General features: G+C 35.8%; 1 protein-coding gene across 1 annotated transcript in view; it reads right to left on the bottom strand.

Annotated features, from left to right (window-relative positions):
• LOC129231638 (cholinesterase 1-like) overlaps positions 1 to 22134 on the bottom strand; it is a 30686-nt gene extending 8552 nt beyond the window's left edge. Inside the window, exons 1-4 of the mRNA XM_054866002.1 lie at positions 21871 to 22134; positions 16790 to 17105; positions 5830 to 5901; positions 4549 to 4673 (exon numbers count right to left, since the gene is read on the bottom strand). Coding sequence (XP_054721977.1) covers positions 4549 to 4673; positions 5830 to 5901; positions 16790 to 17105; positions 21871 to 22134 — 777 coding nt within the window. The remainder of the gene's footprint in view (positions 1 to 4548; positions 4674 to 5829; positions 5902 to 16789; positions 17106 to 21870) is intronic.
• Between the last annotated feature and the right edge of the window lie 1675 nt (positions 22135 to 23809).

Here is a 23809-nt window from a genome sequence, read left to right as displayed (position 1 = left end):
AATATTGTTAAGATCTAAAGTAATTAAAAAGTTCTTTTTCCCAAAAGAACTAATAATAAAAATACAAATTTTTGCATTTTTAAAAAGTATATTACAAACTCCATGCACGTGCTTAATCGCAATAGCCTAATAAAAACATAAAATATTCGTCGCAACTATGTTAAATATAAAACTGTGTAATTCACCCAATTGTAGCAATTAATATGTATTATACCATTTTTGTTGAACATGTATTTTGCATATTTTAAATGACACCATTACACTCTTTTGAACTTCTTGTAGTTTAATTTTTTAATCTTAGATTTTTCTTTTACCCATTATTCCTTTTCTCATGAAATTTACAAATTTTGGGTAAAGGTTTACGAGCAAAGGAATTCTTTGAGATGTCACCAATTATTGACATTTCATTCATCGGAGACAATAGTGGCACAACTCAAACAGGTTTTGAGAAAATTAGGATTTTACTTATGCTACTTTTAAGTTCAGTTACTAAAATATCCGTAAAGGTTTTTCATATTATGATGTTACTGGTTGTGTTTTGCAGTCGAAATTAATAGCGTACAGTTCAAGCACAGTGAAACATGCGTAAGTTGACCAGTTGTAGTGCACTACTTTAGTGGTTAATTTAAGCAGGTGATCAACTTATAGAGATTGATTAATATGATAGGACCAATTCTGTACCGGAAAAAGTGATCAACTTAGATTAGACAGGTGGTCAACTTTACAGGTTTTACTGTATGAAAGATTTGCTTCTAAATTGTGAAATTTTATTGATGTGCTAAAACCAGTATTGATTTATCGTTTATACGCCAGCATGCAACACTTATGTAACCCTAGCAATGCTTGTTAGGATGTGGTCGAGTTTTCGGGACTCTACTGATTACAGTCATGAATCTTCATTGATTTTGATTGTTTTAATGTGCCCTCTTAAGGTTTTGAAAAGTCAACGCTCATGGTTTTTTTTCTCTTGAGCAATCACGAATTGCTAGTTGACCTCACTTGATTAAAGTCGGCGTTACGGGTCACTTTTGAAGTTCACCAGTCTCCGCGCGCGGGTGATCCTCCTGGGTGGTAGCTGGTAGCATCAATGTTCCCCGAAAACGATTTTATTTATACTTGACGCTCTTGTATTTACACAATCCTCTTTAGACAAGAACAGCATCTAGCACATAACCTTTAGCATCCAGCCCCTAGCATTCATTTGAATTTTGACGTCTTGAATTCAAATGATATTTTTCGCAATTATGGTTGCGATAGGCAGTTTACGATTGCGAAAAATATAACTTGAACTCAAGCTGTAAAAATTTTAATTAATGCCAGGGACTGGATGCTAGATGTTGTATGGTGTTTTTTTTTTTTTTTTGGGGGGGGGGGGGGGATCCGCTTTTACAGAAAAGACTAAGAATGGGGAAATTTTCTGCTCACCAGTGGTGAGTAGAAGTCAATTTATCAGTTGCCACACTTTTTTCTAGTCGCCACATTTTCAATGAACAAAAAAACTTAAATTGACACTAAAATACATTTATCACTTTAAATGAAGACTAATTAAAGACTAACATTTGATTACAGGTTATGCTTGAGAATGTGGTGACCGGGTGGCGTATGATACTGATATTTTTAGTCTCTGCTTCTATTTATTTAGACGCCAAGTGGCGATTTCTAATCTTGATCTTTATTTTACGAAGATGTCTATGCAATTACTCCAAGAGTACAAAGCGGCCAGACGTTATGCTGATTTTCTATGAATCAAAAAAGATAGAATTTACTAATTATGCACTTTGAACACACGCATACCTACTAGCTTGGGTCGACGACAGATTTGCAGGCATCAGGTGTTGAACAAACAATCGAAACGAACAAACATGAAAAACAATCGAAACATGACTTATTTCCTGAGTGCTGATTTTTATGTATGTTTTACAGAACATTGCCAATAATCAATATTTCCAGACACTTCCCGATTCCCGTAACTTCTGCTACATGCTTCAAAGCTCGCAAAAATAGCGTCACTTTACGTATTCCACCACAAGAGACAGAGAGCTCTCCACCCAAATATGATTGGATGAAGTTCTATAGAGGTATAGACGTGCCTTTGAAACCAAAATATGCTAATTTTCAGCTTCCAAGATCACAATGCTAGGGCCTCTTAAATAAAGAGCTTCGAAATGGCAGAGCAGCTTTGTCAAACGAAATGCTGTGTTTAGGCTTAGTTTGCAAAAAAATTAGTAGACTGGAGCCCTCTCTAAAAGCTTATTAGCTGAAAGTACTTTAGATTACTTTTCAGCTAATTGGTGTTCTAGTACTTTTATGAGTTTAGGCTTATTAGCTTTTCTGTAGCACACCATATAAACTCTTGATAAAACGCAATGGGGAAATGTTTTCCTGGATTTTTGGTTGCTATAAATTCTAGAAAAAAATTCAAAACTTGTACTTCATAATTCTATTGTCTACAATACTTGCTTTTGATGGGTTACAGTTGCAGAGGGTAAATATTAATTTTGTAAAAGATATTGTCATTAACATTGGCATAGTAAGAATTTTGTTTCGGAGGGGATCCAATATTTTTTTTAAAAAAAAAAAGGGTTTCCAGCTCTATAGCAGATGTCCTCAAATCGAATTTTGCTTATAATCCTCTAACATTCTTAACAGTTCTGGTTTTTGGTCATTTTCCACCAACCCTTTTGCAGCAAAAGGAATCAGGTCATGCTATGGCTTTGCGTATTATCTGGAACTACGCTGTATGTGTAATATGCCGTTCCATCGACTTTTTGTGAAATCATATAAAAAGTTTTTAAACAAAAAAAAAAAGTTTTCTAATTCGATTTTTTTTTTCATAATACGAGGGGTAGGAAACATGTATGAAATTGTATATTTAACCAAATTCGAGTTCTCATACTATACGAATAAAAAAGCTATTTTTGAAAAAAAATAAATAGTATAATTTTCGAATTTTTTAACTCATTACGGGGAGGGTCCGGAAGCCATGGACCTTCTTCGCCTTGCCTACCCCACTGGTCATCCAACGTAGCTATTAAAGTCCTTCTCATTGCAAATAGCCTGTAGTAGTTCAAATTTCCCTCCATTTCGATAGCACCGTGAGAAAGAACATATTTTTCCCCCATCAGAATGTGTTTTTTTTTTCGTTGATGTTCTCTTATACAAGGATACAAAATGAGTTTGAAAAACTCGTTTACTAGAAAATATCGTTCTACAATGTATAACTGATGGTGATTGACGTGAAAGCAGAATTGCATTGGTTTACTGCGATCCCTCAATACTTGGCGTGATACTTTGGTGGAGTTGCTAGTTGAAAAACTGGAAGTATGGAAGAAAACATTCTGATGGGAAGAAAAATCAATTTTTTTCATTGGTGTTATTTAAAAGAAAATTAAAGGGGGCAAATCTGAGCTGAAACCAATTGAAAACAGGCTATTTTAACTGCGAAGGATTTTGACAGCTACTTTGGAAGAAGATATTTTTTACAAAATTTTTATTTACCCTCCATAACAGTAACCCATCAAAAACAAGTATTTTGACAATAGAACTACGTAGCGCGAGCTTTTGATTCATCATCATTATTATTATTACTATTTTTCAAGATTTATTACAACCGAAAATATAGAAAAACGTTTCCCCACCTCGTTTTGTCAAGAGTTTATATGCGTGATAATGAGCCTCAACTCACAAACAAAAAAAAAAAAAAAAAACAAAAAATGCGACGTATTAACAACCTAAAGTACTTTAAGCTCCTGAAAATTTAAGGATCCAGTGTCATATATTTTTTTTTTTTTTTGAAAGCTTAGCCTAGATATGGCAATTCGTTTCACAAAGCTGCTCCGCCATTTTGGAGCCCTTTATTTAAGGGATCCTAGATCCTCAGGAATTGGATCTTTGAAGCTAAAAACTTGCATAATTGGTTTCAAAGGCATGTCAACACCTCTATAAAATTTCATCCAAATCGGAGATGGTCGGGGGGGGGGGGGGGAGTACTAGGTCACTTGACATGGAGTAGGTTAAGTTACGCTATTTTTTGCAAGCTTTAGAGCGTCTGGCAGAAATTACGGCCGAAGGGAAGCGTCAGGCTATATTGATTTTGACGATGTTCTGTAAAACATATATAAAAAACAGCATTCGGAAAATAGGTAAAATTGTTTTTGCGTACATTCAACACCTGGTACTTGTAAATTGGCCGTCGGTCCAAGCTAGCAGGTATGAGTTATGTTCAAAGTGCATACTAACCCATTATATATCACACATTTTGTTACTCAGAAATTAAATTACGTCTGACGGCCCTGAGCTCTTCGACTATAATTACTAATTTGCTGATTATTTTAATCGCCACAAAATTACTATTGACAAGAACCATCTTTTTTGACAACTGACATTTCAAAGGTTTTTTTCTTGCACAACTGATTGAACCACGATTTTACTTGAAAAACCTTGTGTTACATAATTCGAAGAGCACTAGATTTAAACTCAAACTGTTGAAATGAACGTGCCTAAATTTTGCAAAGATGAATTGTAGATTTGTAAAGATCGCAGACTAACAAGTCCATTGGCCTGTGGATCAAAACTATCTAAACTTGTGGTAACGTATTTCCGATACTGTGTCCACGTCCATGAATGAAGATCATCGGGTCCAGGCCAAAAATCGACAGCTTGAGCACTTGTACCTGTTAGAAAGAAATTTGAATTATATTGTTGCCTACTCTTCTCACAAAATGCACTAAAAATAAATAGATTTTAAAAAAAAAGAAAAAACGAGTCAGTTCCTAGTGTTAGAAGTGATCAATTGCGATTTTTCTTATAGGCTGCTTGGACATTTATTATTCAATGGAATTTTTTAATTAGCTGCCGCTGTTATATTGTTACGAATTCAACAAAAATACATTTGCTAATTCTTTACTTTTACCTTTAGACTTTATTGAGTAAAACTTTTCCACGAAAGAAAAAAAAAAAAAGTTGCAAAAGTAAATAATTGGAAAATTCGCAAAAAAAAAAAAAAAAAAAAACACTTTTAATATCAGGTGCAGCAAGCACGGTTCCAGCGGGTGGATCGTGGGGGTCATGACCCCCTAAACTCTACCAAAGATGCCTAAAACTGCGCATAAAGTACTTTAACTTCGAGAAATGATTTAAGTATTAGAGCACTAATTTCCTCGAATTATATCTAAATATTGCACTTACATTGCACTACCTGTATGACCCTCCCTCTTAAAATTTTTATTCTCATACTTTAATACCCCCCTCCGATCCCCCCCCCCCCCCCCCGAAAACCAGAATATGGATCCATCCTTGGATAACAACTTTTGCCTTTGTAACAATATTCATCTTCAACAGTAGGAATTCAACTTACTTTGGTAACAATACTGCTTAAGTACTTTCTTCATTTTGAAAATAGAAAATGAGTGAATACTGCAGTGGATACAAATACTATTTAGATACTGAATAAATAAGCGACCAATTTAGGGCATATCATACCCGACTATAGCGAACTCTTTGAAACACAGAAGAACTCCATTAATCCATTAACTAATGTAAATCAAACACAAATATTTTTAAGGTCATATCAAATATTACAGTTTTTAATGATATTACAAAATTCTGAAGACGAAGTTGTGCTAGAGCGCTCATTCACTGGTCACACAACTTTACCTTATACTTTTTATTTCTTTTCATAAATTAAGGACTTCCAAGTTTTTTGTTGCCCGCTTTATAAAATAACTATAATTTCTCACTAGCTATACAGTAAATATTCCGCAGACCATTTAACTCTTATAAGGATGAGATTTCCGTAGTTTGTCATTTAGGAATCAAACGCATATTTACCTATCAGCAATGGAATGTCCTTGATGTTTTTGTGTAGAGCCGCTTCTATTGGAGAAAATGGCAGAATCTCTCCTGAAATCAAAGTCACTATACTTGCTAAATTGATGCATTTTTCGAGAAACACAAACATATATATAAGTGGTGAATTTATGAATTCTCAGTACTTCAACGTCAATAAGAATTAAAACCCAAATTTAAAAAAAAAATAGAATAAGCAAAACTTGCCAGTGCGTCGGGTAAAATGAATGTATGCCAATAAAACAAAGTAAAACATGTTATTAATGAATGATTAAAAAAATTTCAACTACCTTAAAGGTATTACTTTAACAATTTAAGGGGCTTATTGTTAAAACAATATGTATTATTTGGCTTTCCTCGGATGACTTTTCATCCAGACGCTCACACTGCTTTGCATTGAAAAAGTTGTTCCCTATAACGCCGAAACACATGTATGCAGTAATTTGCAATTTTTGTGCTTCAAAACGTTGGCTAATTGCTTCATTTAATTTAAGGGTAGTTAACACATTTGAAAATTATGTGGATTTTTTATATGGGTTAAAAAATTAGAATAATCAATTCATTTAATGTGAATTTAAAAAGTAGAAAAGATATTTGCATTCCTGTTAACTGCGTTGGTTGCGACAGGTATAAAGCTTGGTTCCCGGAAAATTTTCACGCTATTCTTTTGCTAAAAATGAGTCTTATAGACTAAAATCAGAAATAAGAAAGTTGCTTATTGTATCAATGTTTAAAGTTAGAAAAAACAGTTAATCGTGGATTAAAAGCACTATTTACTATCTACGTTCTCGGAAATGGTAAAAGAATATAGAAGAACCGACCAATTAAAAAAAATAACCGAAATAAATGACGTAGAACGCTTGCAACAACTGGTAGAGATGAACGCAAATTAAAATGAATCTTTCAAAATGACCGTTTTAAAAATGCCTCTTACATCCATAAGTGTTGGAAAGAATTTGTACCTAGTTATCATGTCCAAGCCAACTACATTTGGACGATTGCATAAACTGCAGTTGCAATTGTGAGTCCTCGAAGTAAAAACCAAAGATCAACATAAAGCAGAGACGTACCCATCTCTCTTAGAGCAAAGAAAAGCTCATCTGGATGAAGTAAGAAGGAGAAAGTATTTTATTCAGTGAAGAATCTGTATTTGAAATGGGGTAAGTGCTCCAGTAGTCGGTTACAAGGACATAAAACTGCTTATAAATATTATGTGTATGACTCAAAATCAAATATGATGCACTCCCCCATTCCTATACTCCTATCCCCAATTATCATCCAATATCAGTGAAGTTATGGGTACTTTTTATTAAGTAGTAACGAGTCATTTTATTTTAAATGCTGTGCCCATCATCCTAGTTTACGGTTCTGCTTATTTTTATTTGTTAAGAAGACACATCATCCTTAAATGTTAAGTACCCCCCTTTTTTTGTTCTACTGTAAATTTGCTTTTAATTATGTTTTAATGGATTGTATAACAACGTTTCAATTAAAAAATAAACTCCACCTTAGACTCAATTATTTTTAGAGGGGTGGCCGACCACTGAGTACTGAATTCTTATGCATTTCCAATAGTCGGCCATGGCAGATTGACAACAGGTTCTATACTGTTTGATTGATCTACCTACACAGTAGTCAACTGCGTACTTAATATGGATTTTCTAATGTTCATCAAATAATAATAAAAATAAATTATTGACACAGCTATTTTGAGTAAAAACTCCCTTTATGACGTTTTTTCATCAAAAGAAAATGTTTAAACTTTGTGCCTCAACTTTTTTTGACAAAAAGATTCATTTCGATCGAGGCAAGACATTTAGATTGTAGTCCTCATCAAAATAAACCTGTGCAATAAGCACCAAAAGAAAGAACGTCTACTAATTCGATTTTCATCTCTAACATGTTGCATTAGTTTTTGTCCTGATTCAGGAGACTGAGTTTTGCGATGTGTACTTTCTTGACTGGCTTTCTTAGTTTTGCGAGAAAGATATGACTGGCGACGTTTCCTAGCTCGTGTCAGCATGAGTTATACAGGTTGTTTATATAGCTGTACTGTGGTTGACTTAAGTTCGCCCATTTTTGTTGAAGGTCAAGCACATGTAGCTTTAAGCCGAGTTAAGTCTCTAGAGGATCTAATTATCAGCAGTTTAAACCACCGCATGTTACTTAATAAACCTCACGATACAAACTCTCAATGAAATGACAAGATTGCGAAATGTACCGTCTTATAATCTTAGTAACTAAGTCAATGAAAATTAACTAAAAAGTAAAAACAAATTATTAAATAAAAACAAAAAACCCGACAGTGTAAAAACCAAAAAAACTAAAAAAAAAAAAAGTTTAAGCCCAATAGTTTAGAATGTTATTAAGTACTACTGAATAACTACACCACTGAAATAGTTTTATAATCGTACACAGGTAAGACAAATCATAAATTCAAAAGCAAAATAGAAGGATCAACAGTCGGGCTCCATTCAAATTTTACGGGGTTCCTTGATTTAGAAAGAAATGGGCCCCGACTGCTGATCTTTCTATTCTGCTTTTGAATTTATGGTTTGTCTTACCTGTGTACGATTATAAAACTATTACAACTAGTCGACCCGTGCGGAACTCCGCACTGTACTTCGAATCGTTTCATAAAGCATTTCGCTCTTTAAAAATTTCAAAGAAAGAATATTATGAAGAAAAACCGAAAAAAGTAAACAGAAAAAAGTAAGCGTACAAGAGAAGGCATGTAATTTGAAGACATCAGTAACAAAACCTCGTTAAATACAACGTTGTGATAATTTGATCATCGCTCCCCTTTTGGTTGCACGTATTTTCAATGCAAATATTAATATAATTAAAATTGTGGCTGAGTGACACGTGAAAAATCAGTAATTTTGCATGTGAAAAAACAGGTTGTGGCAAATACAGTCCGCCCATGTGAGCATCTGACGGAAAAAAAAGAAACATTAAAGAGATATTTAGTGGCACGGATTCGAACTGGCGCCATTCTGATTAACAGTACGACGCTCCAACAAACCTAGCAACTGTGCCTTCCTTTTCGAATGCTATTCATTGAAGGATTGCGTAATAAAACACAGTAAAAAAGTTTTTCGCCGAAAAAAATATAATAAGATCATGCGTCTATATTTTGTCATTAGCCAGCACGATACGATTTAAAATTATTCGTAAAACATGGAATTTAATTAAAGAATGAGGAAGATCTCCCGTAGCGATTGAAACATACTTGAGATGTAATAAATTCGGTTGAAAAAATAAGTGTTTTTATTTTTGAATATTCAACAATTTCCCATAGCAGGCTTCTTTAACCTGTACGGCTTAAAAGCCCGCACTTGTTTTTCTTTTAACCGAACACTTAAAATTCAAAACCAAATCCAGTTGAACTGAGCCCGTTTTTTAAGTGTAATTTTTCGAACGTAGACAAAATGTTTTTTTTTCAGCCGAAAGCAGAAGAGTAGAAAATGATTTCTTATTAATAAAGTTGATAATAATTTTAATGTTTTATATCGTGTTCGAATAAATAATTAAAGATTTACTGGTTGAAACTCGTAGTTTTAATTTGGTGTAGTATTTTTTCATTTGTACTAAAGTTCGAACACTGCTATTAGAAAAATCTATATTTCAGCATACAATGAAAATGTTTTTCTGCAGAAAAAGGATTTCCTTGCGGTAAATCTAATATTTTTTTATGCTTGCATTATGCTCAGTGGTCTGGACGGAGTCAAAGCTTAAAAAAAAGGGAAGAAAACCTTTCGATTAGCAGTCAACTTATCTAAAAGATAACTGTAGCCTGCATAAAGGAGTCGAAACACCAAACGGCATTCCCACTGCATTTATTTTATTACGTGTGTTATTTTTTGTATAAGTACATGCAATGCGTAATTTTACTGTAAATTTGCTATTATGTTGGACAGCCCGAACTGGCCCGAAGTTCAGACAGTTTATAGCCGAACGCTCTATCGAAAAAAAAATAAACAGGTAATTTAAAATTTTTTTTCTTGCCGAGAAGTGTTTTTATTTTTGAAATTTTTTTTTTTACAATTTGTTATCGCAGGCTGTTTGAACAGTTATAACTTAGATGGCAGCACGTGTTCATCATTTAACAGCACGGTTAAAATACGAAATAATTTGAACTAAGTTCTTTTTTAAGCGTAGCTTTTCAAATGTAGTAAAAATGTGATACGCTATTTGTTTTTTTGCAAAAAGAAGAAAAATATATATATTACCCTTTAAATTGAGGTAGTATTTTTTTTTTTTTTATTTGTACAAAGAGTCAAAAACTCATTAGAAGAATCTATATTTCATCATACGATTCATTATATTTTACTGAACAAAAAACAATTCCAACGTAGTCTGAAATCTTAAACCTGATACTTATATTTTCGCTTACATTATGCTTTAATTTTCTTCCCGGAGCCGAAGCTTAAAAAAAAAAAAAAAACCTTACAATCGAGTATCAATTTAGCTCCGTGTTGCATCAAGTTTTCATAACAGCTAGGAGCGTTTCTACCTAATGTATTTCCTCATATTTGTTATTCATTGTTTATGTAATGCGCGATATTAATTCTAATTTTTTGATGCAGATTGTCCGGACGTGGGCCCGAACACGCATTCTCCCGGTTACCAGTCGAATGCTCTGCCGATCAAGCTATTCAGCTCTGTCGGTAGCAGTGCAAGTTAAAGTTATAAATTTAACCGAAAACCTCATTCTGGTTCTTTAAAACAGGTTTTTTTTGCCCGAAAAAACAATTTTTAGACCGTGGGTCTATTTTTCGTCAGTAGCCTGCACGATAAGCTTTAAAATAAGGTGTAAATCAAAGAAATCGATCAAGAATTGAGGAAAATCTCGCGTAGAAACCAAAAACAGGCTACAGAAATAATATATAAGGATGGTGCAGTTATTCAGTAGTACTTAATAACATTCTAAACTACTAGGCTTAGACATTTTCTTTTTAGTTTTTTTGATTTTTACGCAGTCGGGTTTTTTGTTTTTATTTAATAATTTAGTATACTTTTGCGTACCGAAGATAGTCGCTAATTGAGATTTTGAGATGTAACTTTGTAGTACTTTGCAATTGGTGTACGGCATTCGAGCTAACGACTAGTTCATGTAACAAAAGCAATTCTTCCTAAAAAGCACAATTTTTTCTATTTGGCATAAAAATTTAACTTTTAGAAGAATAACGCCAATCCCACGGGATCCCGGGATCGGCTCCTTACAATCCCGAGGCCTGAGATGGGCGCGGGATTAGAAACCCTAATCAGTATAGCCTTGGACATGAACAGCTGTTGGAATTAATATCTGAAAGGATTAAAGATGTGATTCTTGCAAATAATGACGCGACAAAATATTGATATTGTTTCGTTAGAAAATGTTTTTTCCCATTTTACTTTTAATATTCTAATTTTTTGACTCAATATTAAATATCATCACTATATACTTTTGGATAATTCTAAGATAATTTTTATTTCGTTTACATAAACTCTTATGTACACTTTAACGTCTATGAAAGTCGGCACGTTCCTTTAAATATCTACTTTACTCTTATATTTTGTTATATGAAGCTTCCCCCCCCCCCCAAATAAAAGTATTCTATTTTTTTTGAATTTGGGTTGTAGTTAAGCCCTGATGGCAAGGATCAAGGACGTAGCCAATGGGGATAACTAGGTTTTGTTCCCCTTCGAAATATGTTTATTTTGATAAAACTTTTGAAAAAGAACAAGTTTTTATTGATCCACCGTGATTAATAAGTTCTCATACAATTTCTAACTTTTACTATAGTAACAGAAAATGAATCATACAAAAATGTTTCGCATGAAACACTAAAGTAGGAAATTTTGAGGTAAAATACAATAAATGCATTGGAATAATTCTGCCCTTTCCGTTCTTAACAAGATTAAGTCCCTTAAGTAATGTGCATCACATGAGGCACGTACGTTCCCATCTGCATTTTCTGCCGTATCTTTTGAACCTGATTAAATCAGAGATTTTATATACAGTCGGACCTCCATATATCGAAATAGCAAATTGTCGGGAAAAAATTCGATATATAGAAATTTCGATATATTGAAACGATCTTATTATATCGTACAAATCTCCTAAAATACTAAAAATAAAACTAATTTTCGTGTATGAAACCCAATTTCTAATTTTTACGAGCATCGGATTAAATGAAAGTTGATTATTAAAAAATTAACAAAAATTATTTTTGCACCGTCGTGCACGTTCATTCTTTGGCAATTAACTTGATTCGCAACATTAGTGGAGTTTCGTTTTGACAATGTAATCGAGAGAAAAGTAAAAAGCAATCTACTTAACTTGAATGATCTTTACTGAAGCTAAAAAGACTAGGAATGACAACTAACAGACAAAAGGGATAAATTAAAAACGGATTTTACAGTGTTACTTGTTACAATTTAGATTTGAAATAAACTTTAGAGAATTTAAGAACTCTAGAATGGAACAACGACCTATATTCACACCTTTCAACCCCCAGATTCCTTCTGAGTTTCGTAGCAACCTTTAGTGAACATAATATTCTCCCTTAACCTTCATTTTTCCTGAGACAAACAGTCTGAAGTGGAAAAAAAATCTACGAATGTCTCGAAAAAAAAATTCGATATATAGAGATTTTTTCGACTTATAGAAACAATTTTTCTATGTAATGAACATAGAAATTTTGCTGGGATTTTGATATATAGAAAATTTCGATATGTGGAAGTTCGATATATGGAGGTTCGACTGTATTGGGAAAAATGACCACACGAATTTATTTAATGGATTCACAACGGGAGAGCTAGGGGTCATTCGTTTTTCGTCAAAAAGGCAGTTAATTTTTTCCTGTATCACTCATTGAACCACAACTGCGGTATGAAAAGAGCATCATCTTGTTGTAACCTAAAAAAAATCCGCTCCATACATATTCCGGTCATTAGAGTATAAAGCTTTATCCAAAATCTCAGTTTTGTAACATTAAGTACTAGTTCCTATTTAACCCCGTTTTTGATAAAAACTAACGGGAGTTTTTCTCTTCTTGAAACAGCCCCTCAAACCGTCACAAACAAAGCATTTTGACAACGTAGAACATAATGCTGACTCAAAGAAATGTAATCCCCAGAAACTGGCCGTATTCTACCATTTTGGGCTTGAGAAAGACTTTGCTGTAAAAAGAGTAATTTCCCCTGCCTGCAAAGAAAAACTCATCCCCAGCGAGACAAGCGAGTTTTCTTTGCCTCCTTTCCGTCTGAGCATTATCAGAAACTTCGTGAATTTTGCACCCCAAGACCTATCTCAGAATAATTGACGTTGATCCCTTCGGTATTTTCGAGCTGTCGTGTAGTTTTCTAGCAGATCATTGTCCGTTTCACCGTATCTTTTTCTTGACCCTTTTCATAGTCACGTTTGGCCGATCGAACCGCGCGATATGCGAGGTATTCTTCTATCACAGACAGAAGACATCTCATGAGACGTCGTGATAGTTCTGTAAATGAAACTTCTCATTTGTCCTCCCCCCCCACATGGCTTTCAAGTCTGAAAATTAAACTCGGCTTTAATGAGTTACTTGAATGCAGTTTTGCTAAATTTCTTCCTTCTACCGAGGCAAAGAAAAATGATTACCTATTAGTTAAAGTTTCAAAGCTTGCAATAGTTTCTTGATATTTTACACTACACTGGTGTGCAAAAATTAAGGACGAGACGGTTTTTTTCAATATAACTTTGTACAAAAGCTTTCCAAATCAACACATTTAATACCGTAAGATCCCCAATACGTAATGACATGTGTAATGTAAGCAACACTTACTAAAAGAGAAATCAGAGGGATAAAAAGAAGCTTTATTGAAAAAGTAGCATGGAGCGCAATGCGACTAAAGGCCGAAACATCCCTATGATGGGTGTCCAGCAAGAAACATCCGGTCTTTAGTAGGGGATATCATCTCCCCCGACTGCTAGGCAGGTTTCACAGCGTCTGCCCATGCTGAGAATGAGGGTGTCAATGATTTGTTGAGGCATTGCTGCCCATTCGTCTTGCAGCGCCAATCGAAGCTCCCGAATCGTTACTGGTGGTAAGGTACGAGCTGCTAAGCGTCTGCCTAGAAAATCCCATATACTCGATGGGATTGAGATCAGGAGATCGTGCCGGCCAATCCATACGTTCAATATCCTCACTCTCTAAGAGCTGTTCGGCAGCTACTGTGCGATGACATGGTACATTGTCGTCCATGAAAAGGAACTGCGGACCCATAGCTCCTCTAAAAAGACGCACATATGTAAGAAGAATCTCGTTACAATAACGGGTCCCGTTGACTGAACCTGCGTCGAAGATGTGAAGGTCTGTACGACTACCAAGCATGATGCCTCCCCAAACGAGAACACCGCGACCTCCATACATGTCCCTTTCAATTATGTTCGAGGGATGATTGCGGCTTCCCCGCTCTCTCCAGATGAGTATGCGATGAGAATCGCTACTCAGACTGAATCTCCTCTCATCTGTAAAGAGTACTCGTCCCCATTCATTGTCTCTTCAATTCCGGTGTTCCCGGCACCACAGAGAACGGCCTTCTCCGATGGGCAGGCGTTAGAGGTTACACACCGTATAGGGCGTCGTGCAAACAGACTACCACCGTGCAGTCTTCTGGCCACGGTAAAACGCGATATCGGTCGTCCAGTCGCCTGTGTCGAGTGTCTAGCGATTTCTCCCGCTGTCTGCCGCCTGTTTCTTCTGGTCTGAAGACAATATACCGGTCATCTGCGGGTGTGGTTCCTCGTGGACGACCACTACTGAACCCCCCCCCCCCAACTGTTCCTGTAGTTTGAAATTGTCTCCAAAGTCGTGAAACGATGCTGTGAGCAATTCCGAACTCTGCAGCCACACTTGTCACACTGCGGCCTTCCTCCAACTTCCCAATGATTCGACCTCGGGTAAAAGCATTCAGATGTCGTCTAACAGATTGATTATTCGCCATTTCTCGCTGAGGCAGCAACTCGGTGTGATTTTAACTGCTATACGGCGTGCAATCTCTTTGCCAGAAATACTGATCTTACACCGACAACATGCTTTATACTACTCAGACACTCCCCCATTACGTCTGCCTGCATATCTGCGCATGTGCTACCGTACATCACCTTACTTAATCTCCTGATTGGTCTTTCTGTCCGCTCTGCCTCTTCGTTCAGCTGATATGCTAATTTTTCGACTTCGTCCTTAATTTTTGCACACCAGTGTAATTTGCTTCAAAAGAACTGGGTTTATAGTAACACGTATGATTTTTTTTGACATGCTTTAAAAAGTTGCATGAGAACTTATTGATCAGGATAAATGTTGCAGTTAAAAATTCTAAAGTGTTTGGGGATTACGGTTTATTTAGTCCTTATCTTATCACTCAATTCGTGGGTCAGGACTCTCTCCATCCTTCAGCAGTGGTGTACAGTAGAGAGTACAGGCGTAGCATGTACCCTCCCGGCACCCCCATGAAGTAATGCACCAGAACCCAGAACCATCTTCTAATTTCATCAAAGATAACCTAAAATATGTTTCTAAAACTTCAATTTCAAAAAATCCGGAGATTCTCGAACCTCTTCCCCGTATTCCCCGAATGCTACTACCAACGATGGTCTTAAAATGGGCCTCTTAAATTTTAATTTCGAAACTTTTCTGACGTAGATCGCTAGATCCCCCTCATATAAAGTTTTCAAAGATGGCCTAAAATTGTGCTTTTAAAACCTCAATTCCAAAAAATTTTAGGGAAAGCCAACTAACCTGAAGTAATCTTTCCACAGGTTGCTAAAATTTTCGTTTTTTTTTTTTTTTTTTTTTTTTTTTTTTTTAATTTCTCAAAAGCTTTCTTCGAAGTGATATAGCTTGAAAATGACTTCAGCTTTAAAAAATATTTTCTGATGGAAACCCAGACACGTGCCTACCATTTACAAACAAAACCAAAAGTCGTGTTTTGACTTCAATGTCGAAACATTTGCGGAGGAGAGCCGTCTAATCCCTAACGTCACTGAAGTTAGTTTGGAATTACTGCTTGAACATTCCAATCCTCATATACATAATAGCGAATTCACTGATCGAGTAACACTCCAGACGTCATCAACAATGAAACTCGTGCCACGGCATGATAATTTGATAATATTTTTTGGCAATGTTTGACAAGTAGGAAATGCTTTATTCTGACAAGGCTGAACTTAAATGTCCGGTTACTTAAATGTTTTACTGTCATTTTAGGATAGTAAAGAAACGAAAAAGTGGTCAAGAAGAAACGCTATCTACTGGAGTTTAGGCTTAACCCACTGGGTTATTGGATAAAAATTTCAACTATCAAAATATCAGCAAACAAGCAATTGCTTCCCTCAAATGTAGACGCAATTTTCACTTCGTAATACCTTGACAGGCGATTTTATAGTTTTCAATATCTTCCAAAGGGGGGGGGGATGACATTACACCATCCTCCCCCCTCCCCCAACGCCACCAGAGATTCATTTTACAGAGTTCAATGACGTACAAAATTTTCGCAGAGAGCCCTCCATTCCTTTAGAGTCATCTAAGTTTAATTACTAAAATTGACTTCTATTTTGGAAATAATTCGGGAGAGAACTTTAACTCCTCTTCTCCCTTAGCGTTACCAAAAACTGCCTAAAATAACGGTTTTGACTCCAATTTAGATGTTTTCACGGCAAGCCCTTGGAACAAATGACTAGGAAAAAGTCAATAAGTGGTGATTCGTAGAATGCAATATACAGTGAAGCACCGTTTATACGTTTTTGAAGGGACTATATGAAAAAAGCGTACAAACGAAAAAACGTATAATAGGTATAGGTTAATGTGTATTAGACTTCGCAGGGACTAATTTTAAAAACGTATAATTGATAAAAACGTATAAAAGAGAAACGTACAAACGGTGTTTCACTGTAAATCCCTTCAAAAAAGCAACTCACCGTCAACAACCATGAGTTGCTCTGGTAATATCCCTTGAATCGGCAAATCATTCTGATCTCGGATCCGGAAGGTGGGGTCATCATTCCAGATGTAGGAGCTAATGACTTCTTTGGGTGACAGGTTTCTTAGGCAGCTGGTATCGGGCCCGCAGCCGCTCTTCTCCGAGAAGTGGCTTCCGCTGTGCTGCGAGGCATCCAAGAAAGTGCGCTTCGAAAGCAGCGCGGGCCCCAAGAGCCAGGCGCTACGGAATGGAGCGTTCCGACCCATCAGGGACAAGATGGAGGCTGCCCCTCCGTCCGGACCGAAAGCTGTAACCTAAGAAGAAACAATACCTCTATTGTGAGGCTCTGAGAAGTTGAGCTTCGACTCTGACAATGTTTACCTCTGTTTCGGAAAATAAGGAGGGGTAATTGCCGCTAAGTTGAGTTGAGAAATTTTCTTATTAGTTTTTTAAATATATTCCAACTAAAATCCGAGCCAATAACACGTCTATTTTCCACTAAACTCCCCTAAAAACAGGTAAACGTTGTCAAGGTCACAGCTCAACTAACCAGAGCTGCACTATACTGTCTGTTTTCTTTAGCCGAGACCTAGCGCCAATTTGCGCATGCGTCAGGTCTGCTCTGATTTTATGAAAATAGGGAGGGAAACTCGGAAGTAAATGGTACAAAATAACGTGTTCAGCAGTTCTTCCAAAGTAGCGTCGAAAAAGACAGAGACAGCAAGTGCGAGAGGAAAGAGCCCATCCTCAACCTATCGTCCCTTTTTAAAATGGAATATATCTTTACCTCTGGTTCGGAAAATAGGGAGGGGTAATTGCCATTAAGTTGATTTGAGAAATTTTCTTAGTGGTTTTTTAAATATATTCCAACTAAAATCCGAGCCAATAACACGTCTATTTTCCACTAAACTCCCCTAAAATAGGTAAACATAGTCAAGGTCTCAGCTCAACTAACCAAAGCTGCACTCTACTGTCTGTTTTCTTTGGCCAAGACCTAGCGCCAATTAGCGCATGCGTCAAGTCTGCTCTAATTTTATCAAAATAGGGAGGGAAACCCGGAAGTAAATTGTACAAGATAACGTGTTCAGCAGTTCTTCCAAAGTAGCGTCGAAAAAGACAGAGACAGCAAGTGCGAGTGGAAAGAGCGCCCATCCTCAACCTATCGCCCCTTTTTAAAATGGAATATATCCTGAGAGCTAGTCTTTGCTTTCGAAAACGGATAGTACCTCAGATTTTAAAACATAAATGCTGGCTCCGGTCGAATTTGAATAAGCCAACCAGCTAGCGAGGAGCTTTCTGATAGAGCCACCGGTTAGTCAGCTATGCCTGAATTCGGTTCATCGGTCGTCCCCTGAGTAACCACATTACAAGACGGGTAGATCACGTCCTATTTTTAGCCAATAAAAAGTTGGCTGTTTAAATCAGAGTATTGAAGAGTATCAGAGTGATTTCGCTCCTTCATTCTATTCAAGTAACAGCGATTTCATCAAAAACGTTCGATAAGCAACTGGAATCTGAATTACAAGTCACTAAACCCTGACGCCGTTGACCGTCACGTGATCAACCGCCCGGGTAAACAAGTTAAGCTTGTTCAAATACGATATCTAATTGATGAGAAAGGTTTAATTGTTGGTAGGGGAGCCCATGATGCTAAATGAGGATTCATTTGAACGTCGTAGGGACCAATTAGAGTTTGTAATTTAGGTTATGAGAAGAAAATGTTTCATAATGTTTTCCTTTAGTGGTGGGGAAAGTGTCTTTTGATATTCATAAATGTAAAAAAAAAAAAAGCAGTTACATGGACATACTCGAGCGTGTCAGATATTAATAGTTTTGATACTCCAAATTATCAGTGAACCAAAGGTATGTCAATCTGCCGATTTGCGTGGTGGTAGGTGGCTATCTGAAGGGGTAGAAAATAGAAAAAGAATTTTTTTTCGAGCGCGTCAGATATTCATAGATGTTAAGTGAACCTTAAAAATGCCACTATTCAAAAGATTCAAGATTTGCAAGTGATGCAAGTTCGTAGCAATTTTTTGAAAATACCAAAAAAAAAAAAAAAACGTCACATTGAAATACCCCAGCGTGTCATATTTTTATACAGAAGGTCAGCTTGATGTTCCAGCCGTGTTAGCCTAAAATCTGACAATTATTTGCAGGGGTTTTATTAATATGACCGCTGGAAAAAAAAATCTCGCATGTCATACCTACAAACCAATGAAGTATTCCGTTTCAGCTGTCCTAGTCACCCGCCACCTCTCCGTGGTCATGCATCAACAGAAGCGTAGCTTTGTGATCAGCAGTAATCGATTACTGCGCGCTCCAAACTTGATAGACGATTTTTATTACTTCGGCTTATAGAAATCGGCAGATTATATATATATATATATATATATATATATATATATATATATATATATATATATATATATATATATATATATATATATATATATATATATATATATATATAGTGATTCTTGTATCAGCATTTGGTGTAGGTACTTGACAGGATGTAAGGTATCTCCCCTATGATTATATGACGCGCTCAAGTAAATCCCCAAAAACACTTTGGGCTCCCCTACTACTTGCCAGAGCTCAGATGGAATCAGGATCAGCCACCAACCAGGCTGTGCGGAAATTCCCGCAAAAGTGTACGGGGTAAGAGTTTCTACTTACCCCGTACATTTTTGCTTTACGGGGTAAGTGGGTGGGTCCCTTCACTATGGGGTAAGTGGGTCCCCCTATGATAATGGGGATTTCAAAATAAAAAGAAACTCTGATTAAATATTTGTATTGGTGAAAAAGAAGATGACTTAGTAGGAAATGATAGTTCAGCTACAAAAACTGCTGAAGCTGGTGATTATGTATTTGTGAAACATACATGAAAGAAAATCATTAAGATTTAAGTAGGTCTAATGTTGGAAGTTGATGATACAAATTAAAAATACTGTTGAATTTGCAAGAACGAATAGAAATACTGACACTTTTTATTGGCATAGTGCAGATGATGTTGGAATAATTGCTGAGGATGAAGCAATAATTAATCTTCCTTAGCCAACTTTACATTTACGCGGTCATTTAGTCTTTCCAATTTCTTCTTCAACTTACAGTTTTGGAAAAATTACTAAAATTGATCTTAATCAACTGTATTAAGTTCATTAAACATACCTTTATATATAAAAGTAAAATATATACCTATAGGCTTTCAATAAATTTCACAAATGAAATTGTTTTGTTTTTCGTTTTAAAATTTTCCGTGATACAGATTTAAAAGACAGTAAATATCTCATAAATGGGTGCATTACAAGAAAGTAATTCACACTAAAAATTTACATACTTAATTATGTAAGACCCCCTTTTTTAGATATGCTTTAAATTTAAATAAAAGGGGGGGGGGTCACTTACCCCTTACTATGGGGTAAATGGGACACCCATCAAATTTTTTAAAAAATATAATCGTCAAGAACATGTAAAGCATTATTTTAGATAATAATGACGAACCTTTGTTTACTAATACTGTCCAAGATAAAATAAGACAATAAGTTTAAATTTTTTTGTAACTTATGTATAAGTTTTCAAAAACGAACTATTCTCAAAAGGGGTCCCACTTGCCCCAATCAACGCTAATTCATTGCTGTATTTGTCTGTGGGTTGAAGGAGTGATTAAATACTAGTTGTACTGAAAGTCGATGTGTGCAAATAACAATGCATTGTATTTTCTCTTAATTAGTTACAGTACCTCAAAAAAATGATGAAACGATCAAAAAAAATTTTTTATTGCTTATTTCAAAACAAAAAATTCTGAACACAGGGGAAAAGTTTCAATGCTTCAGTTCAAATATTTAAAAAGTTATGAGTGGTTTTAGGACATACTCGCTATGTGTTCTTATGCAAAGGAAGAACTTTAAATTGCTTTTTCTCGATGATGGTTTTTTTGTGTTTTCATGTCATTAGAAACCCTAAGGATTTTTTTCTATTAAAGATACAGCTTTAAAGTAATACTTTTTGCAATTAGAAAAACATATTTGACAAAACTGTGCATTGAATAAGCATTTTATAAATTACTCAAATGTTTAGACCATGTTAAACCTTTAAAAACCAATTTTTTTTTTTTCAAAAAAAACTTTGATTTTTTACATAATTAATCACAGAAAATTTTCTAATAAACTCATAAGCAAATGAATGCACAGATTTTTAGAGATGATTATAGTGATCGTTTAGCAAAAAAAAAAATTAATTAGTGCAAAAATAAAAAAGCCTTAAAGATTTAAAAAATTTGAAATTTTCCTCAATTTTTCCTCTTATTTTTTTGAATTTAAAAAAAATAGGCAATATTTTTAAATTTTGAAAAGCAATTATTGATTAAGACATAGCATGCTATGGTTTCAAAGAAATATAAAATTTACTTGAATTTAAGAAAAATGTTTGAAAGGTACTGTGACCCCTTAACCAACTCTTTCTCTCTGTCGCCTGCTGTCATTGATTTGTCGAATCAGAAGCAATTGTTACTGTATATTATCTTACTTTGCGAAAGCGTATATAACTTTTAAAAAGTTTGCCTATTTCTGTAATGATATTTTTGCAGTTCCAACTACACCTTATAAGGCTTCAAATTGCAGAATTTTATATCTATTTTTCAAAATTTCTTCCGGAGGAAAATCCTCCAGACCCTCCTTCAATTGGAAACATTCTATGCTCTACTTAAAGGGGAGTCTTGCATCACTCTCTTGATACCATTCCCTCTCTTAAGGTCAATCCAGAAAGGAAAGCAGGAAAAACACATTAAAACACGAACAAAGAGAAGTAAAATCATTGCTGTATGTATCAAAGGAAAGAGACAAACATAGTGAAGAGGGGAAAAAATAAAAATTACCTCTTACACTACAGAGAGAAACTTATTTCGGACTACAAAAGGGGCCCCAAACCTGAAGTAGCTTAGGACCCTGTTAAGTCTAAATGCGGCCCTGTACGTAAATACAAAAATATACATAGACTGCTAAAATCATAACCCTTCCTTTTGGCTTCTTCGTACTCGAGTAAGAAAGAGTTCAAGTGACAAAACATAAGCAAACTCACTTTATTAGGATCTCCTCCAAAGCTGTGTATATTTTGCTGAACCCATTCCATCAGTAGCAGTTGATCCCAAGTGCCATAATTGCCACGGCTGTCTTGTTCCAGGCCAGTTGCTAGAGCTTCCAAAGCCAAGTACCCGAAGGCGTGTAGTCGGAAGTTGAAGGAGACGAAAACCACATTCAGGTGGCTAGCCAAACCACCGCTTGGACGCAAACCTTCTTCGTGACCACTGCCAAATTGTAAAAAACCACTATGGACCCAAACCATCACCTCAAGTTTAGCCTAAAAGCAAATTTAAATACAAAACTATTGTTGAATGGCGATATAACAAATAAAAAGGAAAAGGTCCGGCAAAGTACCCTGGAGGTTTTCCAATTTAAATTTGAATCACACGGAAAGGATTACATGAAGTGTGCAGCTACATAAGTATGTATTTCCAAATTTTTCCGCAAATGCAAGTTTTTTTCCCCGTTAGTTTTTTTTCCTGTTTTTTTAGTTTTTTTAGTTTTTTAATTGCAATATTTAGGAAAATCAACAGCCTAAGACAGTCACAGAGTTTCAAAATAGTCCCCGAAATGATTTAAACAAATAAGGAAAAAAATGTTCTATTTCTATTTCTATTTAAGAGTCACAACTGACTACAACTGTATTTATGTCGAGGACTGCATACTATTGCCTTGCCTCCATTATTTTATATACCGATAGATGGCAGCACCATCACCGGATCGAACAGTTAATGAGAATTTAGAACTAGTCCAAGAGCTAATAGCTACCTGGTACTAGCACCCCCAGAGGTATCGTTTCACTTGGAGGACATTGAGACCACGAGTATATTTAACGTCGCCCAGTCCCCTTTAATGACGACGGTGGGTCTTCGACCAGCGGGGATCGAACCCGAGCCCCTCCGGCCCCGAGTCCAATGCCCTACCGATCAGGCTACCACGGCACAAAAAATGTTCCAACTCATCTTTTTGTAGCGACAGACATGTGAATTCTTTCCATTTCTTAAAAAATTTTTTTTGGAGATAGTTACTTATGCAGCCATATGCTTATTATTTTAACTATTTATTTTTTATACCAGAAGCTAACCAGGTTCGCATACACAGAGGACCGCGCGAGCAAAGCGCCTTTGCCTCCGGAGAAACCCATGAAAGATTAATAACACAATCAGAATGAAAGAACACCCAAGGCACTGGGAGAATCGAACACACGACCTCTGGCAAAAGATAAAAAGTTTTTACCACCGAACAACGGATGCTCCGTTATTTTACTTCAGAATTATGGGACCTCTCTGGCTGAGCGGCAGTGAACGCTTGCTCTGACAGCTGCCTGAGCGTGGTAAAGGAAGTCGTGGGCTGGATTATCACTGGTGTCCTGGGCATTATTTCTTTCTCTTTCTGATATTTATTTTTCCTGTGTGTTTGCTCGGAAGCACCGCCAGAGAAGCAGTCTTTTGAATGTGAAACTGTTCAGATTTTTGTATAGTAATAGTATTTCAGAATTAGACTATCTCAAAGCATTGTTTTTGCATTAATTTCTTTTTGGAAATTGCACTCTTCAGATGTTCAAAATCACATGCTTGAGTGCTCCTTCACTACCAATCGCCTACCTAGGACTTTGAACACTAGACTGAAGCACGTGTTCTACAACATTCTGTGATGTGAACACTTATTTCTGAATTTTACCAGACGATAAATTCAAAAACTTAACGAGACAATGAAGGTATGATTTTTTGTTTGCCTGCTTGGATTAAAGTGGACTGTACCTACTACATGTATATTTATTGATTGTAGTACAATTAACTTAGTGATTCATTACAAACTATTAAATGACGTTTTGAGAAGGTTTGTAACGATTTCTTGTTACAGTTGACACAAGATCCGAGGATTAACTTTATCCACCATCTGGCATCACATTCAGACCATTATTTTATATGCTTTCC

The sequence above is a fragment of the Uloborus diversus genome, chromosome 10 (assembly GCF_026930045.1).
Source record: "Uloborus diversus isolate 005 chromosome 10, Udiv.v.3.1, whole genome shotgun sequence".
Classification (NCBI taxonomy): Eukaryota; Metazoa; Arthropoda; class Arachnida; order Araneae; family Uloboridae; genus Uloborus; species Uloborus diversus.
This window is presented reverse-complemented; position numbering and strand designations above follow the sequence as displayed.